This window comes from Moschus berezovskii, chromosome 7 (genome assembly GCF_049115385.1).
Source record: "Moschus berezovskii isolate FMDL1 chromosome 7, NW_MosBer_1.0, whole genome shotgun sequence".
Taxonomy (NCBI): Eukaryota; Metazoa; Chordata; class Mammalia; order Artiodactyla; family Moschidae; genus Moschus; species Moschus berezovskii.
Genome location: NC_142466.1, coordinates 79,809,348 through 79,821,674, shown reverse-complemented (window position 1 = coordinate 79,821,674; position 12,327 = coordinate 79,809,348). Strand labels below are relative to the sequence as shown.

Sequence of the window (12,327 nt, the reverse complement as noted above, 5' to 3'; positions counted from 1 at the left end):
AGCCAGCAAGGGCCTACCATACAACACAGGGAACTACATTCAGTATCTTGTAATAACTTATAATGGAAAAGAATCTGAAAAAGAACAGATTTATATATACATATAACAACTACTTTGCTGTACACCTGAAACTAACACAATACTGCAAATCAGCTATACTTCAAAAGCAAATTCAATAACTCACAGGTGGTGAAATAGCATATTATGGTGACGACAGATACCTTGAAAAATTGTACATGCTCATCACTATTTCAAAATAAAGTAGTTATTATGTGTTAATAAAGAAGCAGAGGTGACTTCCCAAGTGGTCCAGTGGTTAGCACTTCATCATCTAATGCAAAGGGTTGCAGGATTGATCCCTGGTTGGGGAACTAAGATCCCAAATGTCTCACCACCAAAAAAACAAAGCATAAAACAGAAGCAATATTGTAAAATACACAATAAAAACTTTAAATTTTTTTAAAAAGAAGCACATATATTACAATAACAAATTTTGAAAACTATCTTGACAGCTGTATTCAATACAAGTGGCTTGTTTTCAATCCTTTATACTTGACTGTATGCAAGTAAAAACCTTGTTCCAAGAAAGGGGATCATTTTCTTGTTCCAAGAAAGGGGCTAAAGGTGTTCATGCAACCAAACGGGTGGGAACTATCTATTTTAAGCAGTTCATTAATTATTCTTTGAGACCAAGTTCCATCACTCCAGCTAGAGTCTAGGGCACACAATGCCCACGGTGAGGATGAACTGAAGATGCACAGCACACCTAAGTGCGCTAACAAAGCACTACAAGAATCCAGTTTGTTTTTACACTGACATTTGAGAACCTACAAAGTTAAATGCTTTTAGGCTAACTAGGCTGAGCACAACAAAACTGTTGAAAAGTTAACAGTGAAGCAAACATTCCCCCAAAATACCTTTTATCACATTATAAAAAACATACAGGACAAATTCCAATGAACAATAATGAATGATTTTGCAAAGACTCTGTCATCAACATAATCTGGGTCTATCGTTGAACACACGGACGCAATGTTTTGATAATCAGAAGACTAACCTGGAAATGTGTCGCTAAGGTTTGCTTAACATCAAAGTGTTTGACCCTCATATCCTAAAACAGAAAAAAATGAAAGAAAAAGGAAGAGAAAGAAAACAAGGAAGAAAAAGGGAGAAAGAAAAGCATTTTCCATGGCTGTGGGGCAGCCATTAATCCAACCAGCCAATTTTTCCCAATCACATTTAAGCAAGTCCATCTATTCCATGCCTGCTTTCTCAGCAGCATATTTTTTTTACTTGCAAAGATAAAGACAAACTTAAGGGTCTCACTTCATCTAACAGAACAAGGTAAAAGTCATACTAGAGTGAATGAGATGTTAAAACCTAACGGGGGGGAAAAACTGCACTAAATTATAGAAATCAGGTTGGTGCCTTAGAATGTCACACCAACGCCAAGCACAAGCAGTTACTGAATGCAGACTCTACCCGTATACCTCTAGTCCCAAGGATGCAATATCCGAACCTTCTGATTCACTGAACCAAAGGTCAAGTAATAAAATGTAGGAATGTTGAGGAAGCAGCGTACCCTGGGTGAAAGGCCAGATTATGGGATCCAGAGGTGGAAGGGCACTCGGTACAGGGGACAGGCATAGGAGTGCAAAGTCCCAGAGGAGGAACTCTCCATGTACGGCACAAGAGGGAGAAGGGCAGTGTCTGCGCTAGAGGGTTGATGACAGAAGCAGTGAGAGATATGCTTTATGAAAATATACTGAGCTGGAGTCTTAGAACCTTGAAAACTGGGCTCAGTTTAGACTTTACCCTGCTGGCCAAGGAAGGCTTCCCAGCAGGGAGCTTGTATGATCACCATGTGTCTTGGGAATAAACAATGGACACTGATCCCATAAGCTCATCTGTCCTAACAGTGGGCCCTTTTGTCAAACCCAGATTCATCAGAATCTACTGTGTCGGGAACTCTGGTCAATGTTATGTGGCAGCCTGGATGGGAGGGGAGTTTGAGGCAGAAAGGATACATATACGTATATAGTTGAGTCCCTTTGCTGTCCACCTGAAAACTATCACAAACACTGTTAATCACCTGTACTCCAATACAAAATTAAAAGTATTTTGTGTTTTTTTTTAAAGTATCCATTGTGTCTAGTGAAATAAATTTTCTAAGTGATACTCTGGGGCAATTTTGCCGCTACATATACCTTTGAAGTGCAATTCAATTTTCTTGACTGATGGTAAAAATTAAAAAGAGAAAATACCACTCTTGTCACTATAACTATGGAAATAAAACCCACGTTTTTAGAATATGTTTGCCTCAACTATGCTGAAGTCAGAATAGTTCTGGAGAGCGTTTCTCCAATTAAACAAAATTAGAATTGATAATTTTTTCGTGAGAAGTATTGATTCAGTTCAGTTCAGTCGCTCAGTCATGCCCGACTCTCTGCGACCCCATGAATCACAGCACGCCAGGCCTCCCTGTCCATCACCAGCTCCCGGAGTTCACTCAAACTCACGTCCATTGAGTCGGTGATGCCATCCAGACATCTCATTCTCTGTCGTCCCCTTCTCCTCCCGCCCCCAATCCTTCCCAGCATCAGAGTCTTTTCCAGGGAGTCAACTCATGAGGTGGCCAAAGTATTGGAGTTTCAGCTTTAGCATTCAGTTCAGTTCAGTTGCTCAGTCCTGTCCGACTCTCCGCGACCCCATGAATCACAGCACGCCAGGCCTCCCTGTCCATCACCAACTCCCGGAGCTCACTCAAACCCATGTCCACAGAGTCGGTGATGCCATCCAGCCATCTCATTCTCGGTCGTCCCCTTCTTCTCCCGCCCCCAACCTTTCCCAGCATCAGATTAGGCATTGCTAAATATACTTTCATCTAGGAGTTAGTACCCAATTAACACAAATAAAGAAATTGGCTGCATCTGACTTCCAGAATTATTGGCTACTTAATAACTGGCACCTGAAAGCTCATGACCAAATTATGAAGCAGAAGAAACAACAGCTACCTATTTCTGAACTATAATCATGGAAGAGTGCAAGGATTCTAGAAGAAATTTAAGGAAAAAAGTTTTTGCAGAGGGAAAACAAGGGATCCTGTGCCTATTATTGTACACACACACATATAAATATGTACACGAGGATCACCATCTCAAAGTAATAAATATGAAAGAGTTGGTTTGTTTCTTTGTAACTGACTCAAGTCTTCCAAGTTGAAAAGCCCCTAGAGATGTCTCTCTGAAACTGACAAAGCCGTCAGAAAACAGAACAGGTTCAGAGACCTAGTAATTACTAAAGTGATGGTGAGGGGGGAATGCGGGCGAGATGGTAGTGAAGCCGAAGACTTACAAATATGCCCAATGAACGACCCTGAAAGGAAGTGATAAAATTCTCAACTGTGTTTATACTAGGGAATCGCCCCATCAACGGCAGAAGTCTTTCCACAAGACCTAAGCAACCTCACTCCTCGATAAAAAGTGGAAAGACCAAGGGTTTTCACCTGCGTTAAAGCCCCGCTCAACCACCGTTTCGGGTCGAAACTAACACGAAAACAACCTCCTGCACATCCTGGGGGCCCCTCCAGCACCGCTGTTAGGAATGCCCAAGTGCCTAGCACAGGACCTGTCACAGTGTTCCTAGTAAAATGTCCTTGTCTTCTTCCACGGCGGAATGGGGATTCAGAAGGCAGTCGGAGACCCTCTCCACTCGGGTAGAGGACGACAGTCCGCACCAGCAGCCGCGGGGAACAGCCACCCCCGCTCCCATACCACACACTTCCTGCCGCTTCCATCACCTCGACACCACAGCTTGAGTCTCCTGACCAGTTTACAGCTGCTACGGGGAGCCCAGTGCCTGGGAAGAATTGGGAGAGGACGGCTCCCTACCCTCCTCCCCCACCAGCCCCCCACAAACTCTTGGGGCTTCAGGGAGAACCTAAGAGCAAAGGCAGGAAGCGCCGGGGCAGCCCGCCGACTTCGCGTTCTAAGGGCCTCGGCAGGTTACAAAGTACTGAATGAAACTACACGGGCCCGAGCGGGCCGGGAGATGGGGGGACAGTGGGCGCGAGCACCGCAGCAGGGCGCCCCAAGTGAAGCACAGCGAGCGCCCTCGCTCTGCACGGTTCTACTCTCTAAAGCGCTGCAGCCTTGGGAGTCGCGGGGCGGGATGGCCAGTCCGGAAACCAGCTGCACTTTAAGCCACTCGGACGCCCCCAAACTCAGAATGACTTCCCCCCATGAGGCTCCCGGAGCGGGCTCCGGCTCGCACCGCTCCCAAGAACGAATGCAGACCGAGCCGAGCCTTGGCGGCGCCCCGGCGGGTAGCGGGAGCCCGGTCCCGGGCAGGCGCGCACCGAGTGGCCGTGCGTCCGCCGCCCAACTTTGCACCCGGCAGGGCCGCTCCCCCGAACTTGGCGGCGGGGACGGGGTGGGGCGAGTACTCACCAACCCCGTACTTCTGCCTCTTGGTCGGGATCCAGCGGGCCATGGCGGCGACCTCGCCCCGCGGCGGCGGCTGCGGCTGCGGCGGCTACAGCTCCCGGGACTCCGACCGCCACCGCGCCGCGCTCCGGCGCGCCCCGGGCCCTTCCGCCATGTTCCGGCAAACTTCGCTCGGCCCCGCGCGCCGTCTCCCCGCCGCACCGCCAGCTATACGCTCCGGCTCCCACCGCGAGCCGCGGTCACCTGCTGCGCCCGGCGGCCACGCCGCCGTGCGCGCCCCTCCCGGCGCCGCCTCGGCCCCTCCCGCTGGCCGCGCCCTCTGCCCGCCGAGGCCGCCTCCGCGCCCCGACCCGCGGGCGCCCGCCAGCCGAGGTCTCCGCGCTCTCCTGGGCCCAGGCCGGCTCCGCCTTGCACGCTTCCCGGGAGCAGGTTCCCAGCACAGAGTAGGGTACGGTTTTGTTTTTTAATCCTTTTAGTGTTTGGCTTTTTTCCCTTCGCCGTCCCCAACCGGGCTAAACCCTGGAGCCTGGATCCCCGGCATTGGGGTGTTGGGACGGCTGCGCTGGAGGGGTCTGGCACCCCCAGGCGGAGCAGGCGGGAGTGGATGCGGAGTCCTTTCTCACCGCGCGCTCCGGAGCATCTGGGGGAACTAGGATGAGTGCATAGGATCTAAGATAAGTTGTTTCTAGCCGCCCGGACTCGCGCAGTGCCAGGCACTCAACCGGCGCTCGATAAATATTTGTTGAATGAATGAGCAGTTAACTACTGCGTTCACCCCCTGGAGCTTTCGCTGACACCACGAGAGCCGGAAGCCGGACTCCAGGGCAAACGTGATCTCCTGTGGCCACGGTTCATAGCCTTCAAAGCAGGAATATTTGTCTTCTGGTAAATAGAGAACTAATGCGAAGGAGCCGGGCTTCTCAGAAGTATCAAGTAGTTTCTTAGGGGAGCCCCTGAGCGAGAATTATGTTCTGACTTGGAAATCTTTTGTCCCCGAGAAACACCTGGGCTCCTCCCCAGCTGAAGAGACCTAGACCCAGCTAAAGAAATTCAGACCTTCATGGTCCTGGGGAAAGCCCGCCCCAAAGACCTTCCTTTTCCAGCAGCCCAAAGAGCGTTCCTGGGGGCAAGGGGACGAGGCACATCCGAATCTTTCTCGTTCACTAGCTGCATTGTTCAGACAGAGTCAAACGCAGGGACTGCACATTTGAACAGCCCTGAGCTGCTGGCGTCCTCTGAAACTCTCCTCCTGGAACTCACTTCCATCTGGAGAGACCTCAAGAATGAAGATTGGATCCGAGTCCCAGGTGGGGGTGGGGCGCCTTGCTACCTCACTCATAGAAGTAAAATCTCAGAGTAAATGACCTGCTGATTCGGGTTCACCATCTGAGAAAAAGCCTCTTGAAATTGCTTTGTCCTCGCAGCCTATGAAGATTTTCTTGCCGATTTCGAACGTGAAAGGAAAATGAAATAAACATTCAATAAGAGCAAAACTTCACTGAAAACTGTGCATTTTAACTTTGGTAACTTTTCGCAAAGTCAGATCTGAATTTTTTTTTAAAGGTCTTGTTAATGGTGGGTAACTCTACATATTTATTCATCAAGTGTAATAATAATTTAAGAAATCTAGTCACTTTCGACTTAACATTCAGAAGGGATTTCCATCATCTCCCCCATATTTCTTTTCCTCTGCTAATGACATCATGAGTAACCTAACTTTCCAGGTTAGGTGATTTTTTTCTTTTCACAAATATTTATTGGGTGCCTACTAGATGTCAAACACTGTTTAAAGAGTGGGAGCACAGCAGTGAATAAAATAAAATTCCTACCCTCATAGAGCTTAGTGTCTAACAGAGGCGGGTAAGGCAAATTTAAGCCAAATGAGGCTAAATGTATATGGAAAACTCCAGAGTAAGGAGGACAGAATGAGGGAGGTAGGGATGCTGCAGTTCTATATCCAGTGGTCTGCGAAGGCATCTCTGATAAAGTGACATTGATCTGCAGGAAGTGAGGATTTCAGAGAAAAGCGTTCAGAAATCAACAACAGCAAAAGTAAAAGCCAGAGGAATGTTTGGCTGGTTCTGAAACCACGGAGGAACAGCAAGGATTCCTGGGTAGCAAGAGATGTTAGTAAGGGGCAGAGTACGGGCGAAAACTTGTGAGAGACACAGTGTGAGCTAATAAAGCAGGACCACAAAGGGAGGCCTGGCGTGCTGCGCTTCATGGGGTCCCAAAGAGTCGGACACAACTGAGCGACTGAACTGACAAAGGTATAGTGAGAACGTCATATATTGGCTGTGAAAAAAGTTTGGAGGATTTTGAACCAACCAAGGACGTGATCTAACATGACTGCTGTGGGTTGAATAGACTGTAAGACACAAGGGAAAATGAAGGAAGATCAGATGGTCAGAAGACTATTTCAGTAGTCAAGGCAAGAAATGAAGGCAGTTGGGTCCAGGATGGTAGGGGTCGAGACAGAAAAAAGGTTCTTGACATGGACTGAAGGTAGAAACAACTGAAGGGCAGTGTGGACACCAGGAAATTTACTGAGGCTTCTGGGCTCCTCACTGTACTTTTAATACCATGTGTTTGTGTGCTTAGGAGCTCAGTCGCGTCCAACTCTTGTGACTCCCTGGACTGGAGCCTACCAGGCTCCTCTGTCCATGGGATCCCCCCAGGCAAGAACACTGGAGTGGGTTGCCATTTCCTCCTCCAGGGATTGAACCCTGGTGTCCTTTATCTCCTGCATTGCAGGTCAATTCTTTACCCAGTGAGCTAACTGGGAAGCCCTTTTGGAAAGTTTGGTGAAGGGATAAATCTATCTATGCTTTTTTTTTTTTTTTAAATAAACGGCTTCACTGTATAGGCTTCAGGCCTTCGAAACTCTGAATCTTGATCCCCGGTGTGAAACACAACATGAGTCACACATAACTCTAAGGAGAGGGGAATGGGCAATACTGGGTTGGCTTGCCCACATGCAATGAACCCAGTGTACTAACACTGGGTTGTGGGAAAGAAAGTGCAGTTTATTGCAGGGAGTCAGGACTCCAAAAATACTCAAACTTCCCATTGGGCTCAGCTAAGCATTTTTAAAGGCCAGGTGAGGGCGAAGCATCCCAGACTGTGTGATCCGCTCGTGCACAATTCTCTGATTGGTTGATGGTGAGGTAACAGGATCCTGTCACAGGGGTTAACAATATAGATCCTTAGGCTCCAGTAGGTCTGGGTGGCCATGTGCTCATGGTCATCAAGTCATTGATTTCTTCCACTTGGTGGGGGTTTAGCATCTGTAAAACAAGTCAGGAAACCTGCATCAGACACTATTATCTGGATACTTCTGAGAAGAACTAAAGCAGACAGCCTGGGGGAGGGGTCTGTATTGGGAAGGCCAATTACACAGTTACTACAGAGAGTTGCTATTTTCTTAGTTATCTGTGATGTCTACCTATCTTCACCTTTTATATCCCAGTTGCTCTGTATTGAAGTTTTCCTTTCATATTTCCTGAGGTCTGACTTCATACCTTCCTCAGCAATTCTCCATGTGGACCGTTAAGTATTAATACTTAATACTTAAGTTAAGCTTAAGTATTTTGCACAAAGTTACTTCAGTCACCTGTGTTTGAGAAAATTGGATGAGTGACATTCTCTAACCACAGGTTTATTTTAAATTTAATACACATCAGAGTGTTAATCCTCATTCAACATAACTGGATTTCTATCAAAATGACTTCAGCTGCCTTACCACATTCCCTCCACATACACACCCTCCACCCTGCCTCTACCCCACCCCCCCTACCTCGAATTGAAGGCTTTTTGCAAAACTTGAGGTTTGAATTTGGACACTGGATATTTCAAGTGTGACAATCATTGCAATAAGAGGGTTGGCGGAAAATGGAAAATTTTAATTACAGCTTTCATGATGTTTATTCTTTTTCCTCTGAAGACTGAAAAGTCCACCCATTTTGTTAGATCAGATGGTTAAATCCCAATTTGAAAGTCCATTTAAATCATAAAAGCAGAGCTATTCAAAGCCTTTTATTAAAACGTGGCTGAAAATTAGAGAGTCAACTAGATGGGTAAGTGGAATAACAGCAGGATTCCCAGAAATACCCTTTTCTTTTTCCTCTGATATCTTTTCAGAGGAAACATTAAGCATATTCCACAACCAGGGATATTTGGACTCCAAAACCCACACAAATACAAACACAAGTAAGCACTCACAAGCACTAGCTTGCTCTGTTGGAAGGTGCCTTGGAGAAAGAAATGAGGGTAAATGAATTTGGAGGCTAGTTACGATGCTGATGAGAACAGAGAGATATGAAGATGGCTGGCAAGATCTTTACTTCCTCCATTGATTACCAGGTTTATTTTCCCAAATATGGCTGACTTAATTGAGTCTCTCCAAGAAGCTATGGGTTTTATTAAAGAAAAAATTCTTTTCTAGGTAGAGGAAGCCCATTCTTTGATCCTACATATGAGTGGAGTTATTTATTGTTTAGTCACTAAGTCGTGTCCTACTCTTGTGACCTCAAGAACTATAGCCAGCAAGACTTCTCTGTCCATGGGATTTCCCAGGCAAGAATTCTGGACTGGGTTGCCATTTTCTTCTGCAGGGGATCTTCCTGACCCGGGAATTGAACCTACGTCTCCTGCATTGGCAGGCGTACTCTTTACTATCGAGCCACCTAGGAAGCCAAAGTGGAGTTACCAGAACTACAAAAAAAGGGGAGGAGGGATATATTTGACTCTAAACACAACTTTGCAGTCTTCTTAGGGCAAATGCTTCAGGACTGGTGGTTCTGTGTAAGTCAGGGCCAGGGTGATACATTGTAATTTGAGACCCTTGAGCTGAACTGGACAAAGGAATGGATATCTACAGCCCTAGAAACACCTTTTTCACATGCCCTGAAGATTCTCATCACTATCTACTCTCTGTCTTCAAATACCCTGGCTGGTGAGCATCTCTGGGTCTGTCCTTGGCTCTGCTCTGTGACTTTGGAGGTCCAGTTTCTCTGATGAATGGGGAGATGATGGTCAGGGCTCTAAAGCTGTTCGTATCTTCAGCCCCATCACTGTGAGATTGATGCTTGGTGAACGCTTTCATAACAAAAAGCTTTTAGCTTTGTTTCTAGAATACTCTTCGCTGCACATATCTAAATGTGCTCCAAGATCTTTAGGAGAAGTTGATGATGATATGAGCAATTTGAAGTAATTTTTTGTTGTTGTTCAGTCACGTCCGACTCTTTGTGACCCCATGGACTGCAGCACACCAGGTCTTCCCATCCCTCACTATCTCCTGGAGTTTGCCCAATTTCATGTCCATTGAGTCAGTGATGCTATCCAACCATCTCATCCTCTGGGAACAGTCGGCTCATTGGAAAAGGCCCTGATGCTGGGAAAGATTGAAGGCAAAAAGGGGAAGGAGGCAGCAAAGGATGAGATAGTTGAAATCATTGTGCTTAGTCGCTCAGTTGTGTCCAGCTTTTTGTGACCCCAGGGACTGTAGCCTGCCAGGCTACTCTGTCCACGGGATTTCCCAGGCACGAATACTTGAGTGGGTCACCATGCCCTCCTCCAGGGGATCTTCCCAACCCAGGGATCAAACCCAGGTGTCCAGCACTGCAGGAGGATTCTTTACCTTCTGAGCCATTGAAGTCATTAATGAAAACTGGGTTGTTTCATAGGGAAGAAGGAATGAAAACTACTTGACATTTTTAAAGACTATATTTATATATATCTTTTTAAGTGGTGTCTTTTTGTTTTTTAAAATGTATTTACCTGTTTTTGATTGTGCTGGGTCTTCATTGCTGCATGCGGGCTTTCTCTAGTTGTGGAGAGCAGGGGCCGCTCTTTGTTGCAGTGCGCAGGTTCTCACCGTGGTGACTTCCCTTGTTAGGCAGCACAGATTCATGTTCCCTGCATTGGCAGGCTGATTCCCAATGACTGGACCTCCATGGAAGTCCTATTTAAATGTATCTCGAAAAAGATAGATATATATTGAAAAATTATCTCCATAAAACTCTGTCTAAAACAAAAGGTGATGAAAACTAAGAAGCAAAATGGAAAAGTTAAGCTGTAAGCTTAAGTAAAAATAATTCAACTATATATGCTATATTATGGTTATAACTACATAAAATTATTGATTTTCATGGAAAATGACTGTTCAGTTCAGTCGCTCAGTCGTGTCCGACTCTTTGCGACCCCATGAATCACAGCACGCCAGGCCTCCCTGTCCATCACCAACTCCCAGAGTTCACTCAAACTCATGTCCATCGAGTCGGTGATGCCATCCAGCCATCTCATCCTCTGTCGTCCCCTTCTCCTCCCGCCCCCAATCCCTCCCAGCATCAGAGTCTTTTCCAGTGAGTCAACTCGTCACATGAGGTGGCCAAAGTATTGGAGTTTCAGCTTTAGCATCAGTCCTTCCAATGAACACCCAGGATTGATCTTTAGAATGGACTGGTTGGATCTCCTTGCAGTCCAAGGGACTCTCAAGAGTCTTCTCCAGCACCACAGTTCAAAAGCATCCATTCTTCGGCGATCAGCCTTCTTCATAGTCCAACTCTCACATCCATACATGACTGTAGAGGAAAATTAAAAAAAAAAAAAAAGAAAACATTTTATTCAACCTTCAAAACAAAATAAACGAAAGACTACTTGATTGCTGAGATTCCCTGGACAATGTAGAAAAGCAGGATGTTAAATGCCTAGATTTGACCTTTATTCAGGACAGGAGTGAAGTTTCATTCTGCAGCCCCTTTGTAACAAGGACACTATTCTTATACTGTTTAGGTGACTATCATATTCAGCAAATTTTTCTATTACTTTGAGGTCAGTTAAGAAACAAACGTTTGGTCCAGAATTTTTATTTAATACCAGACAGGTTTTCCATGGTCACCAGCTGTAATGTAACAATGGTAATTAACATGTATGGCTTGTGTCTGGTGCTATTCTAATTCAATTTCTTTAATCCCCACACATCCTAAGGAGGTAAATAGAACTGCTGTCATCTCCTCATTACAAATGTGCAAATTGCAACTCAGGCCTGGTTATAGTATTGCCCACATAGGTAGTGGCAGAATTCAAAACCTAGGCAGACTAGTGCCAGGGTCCATGGTCAAAACCAAGGATCAGTGAACTTTTATTGTAAAAGGCCCATGTATGTATTTTAGACTGTGCAGGCCACATGGTCTCTGTTGCAACCACTCCACTCTGCAGTTTTAGCAGAAAAGCAGCCATAGACAAATAATATGCAACAAATGAGTGTGGCTGTGTGCCAATAAAACTTTATTTGTAGACATGGCATTTGAATTTCATGTAATTTTCTTATGTCATGAAATATTCCTCTCAATTTTTTCCAATTATTTTTAAAATGTTAAAAATAATTTTTGCAGGCAGTGGGCTGGATTTGGTTTGAGGGTCATAATTTGCCAACCCCTGCTCTGTACTGACTGCTACCCTTTGAAGTTTTGGAGGAGGGGAGAAAAGGAAGGGGGAAAAGGCCTCTAGGAGAAGAGGCAGGGAACAAGGGAGGCACAAATGTGGGCCTTACCCACAAGAAATCTGTCGCATAAGGATTTAGGAGAAGCTTCTGGAAGAAAAGTCATTAGGAGAGGAGAACTCCAAGTAGTGAAGATTGCCTTAGAAATCAGAGGACAGGACACTGACAACAGTTAGTATATGTTCTGGGGAATTGTCTACTGGCCTAGCCCCTCTGTTCTGAATGATGGAAACTATGAATAAAAAACATAACTAAATCTCTATAAGACACTGGAACACAAGTAACTGCTTTGGTACCTACTGAATAAGTGGACTTTTAAAGAGGTGAGGAAGGCATGTTCATTGCAGCATTAGTCACAATAGCCAAGATGTGGGAATGACC

The 12,327-nt window shown here is 45.7% G+C and overlaps 2 protein-coding genes across 3 annotated transcripts in view; one reads left to right on the top strand and one right to left on the bottom strand.

Annotated features, from left to right (window-relative positions):
- The window catches only part of DOCK5 (dedicator of cytokinesis 5), a 270,685-nt gene extending 266,095 nt beyond the window's left edge, over positions 1–4,590 (bottom strand). The window contains exon 1 of the mRNA XM_088838043.1: positions 4,449–4,590. Coding sequence (XP_088694169.1) covers positions 4,449–4,491 — 43 coding nt within the window. The 5' untranslated portion in view covers positions 4,492–4,590. The remainder of the gene's footprint in view (positions 1–4,448) is intronic.
- Positions 4,241–6,137, top strand: LOC148777379 (uncharacterized). 2 transcript variants are annotated; one of them, XM_088838044.1, is made up of 2 exons: positions 4,241–4,898; positions 5,230–5,747. In XM_088838044.1, the coding sequence occupies exons 1-2, from the start codon at positions 4,241–4,243 to the stop codon at positions 5,277–5,279; spliced, it is 708 nt and encodes a 235-aa protein (XP_088694170.1). In that variant the 3' UTR covers positions 5,280–5,747. The 2 variants fall into 2 exon arrangements, with proteins under 2 accessions (XP_088694170.1, XP_088694171.1); XM_088838045.1 differs by having other exon boundaries at positions 4,490–4,893; positions 5,613–6,137.
- The last annotated feature ends 6,190 nt before the right edge of the window (positions 6,138–12,327 follow it).

Coding starts and splice junctions, on each gene's coding strand:
- LOC148777379 (XM_088838044.1), top strand. CDS start 4,241: ATGAGGCTCCCGGAGCGGGCTCCGGCTCGCACCGCTCCCAAGAACGAA. Junction 4,899..5,229: donor CCAGCACAGAGTAGGGTACG/GTTTTGTTTTTT, acceptor CACCCCCTGGAG/CTTTCGCTGACACCACGAGA.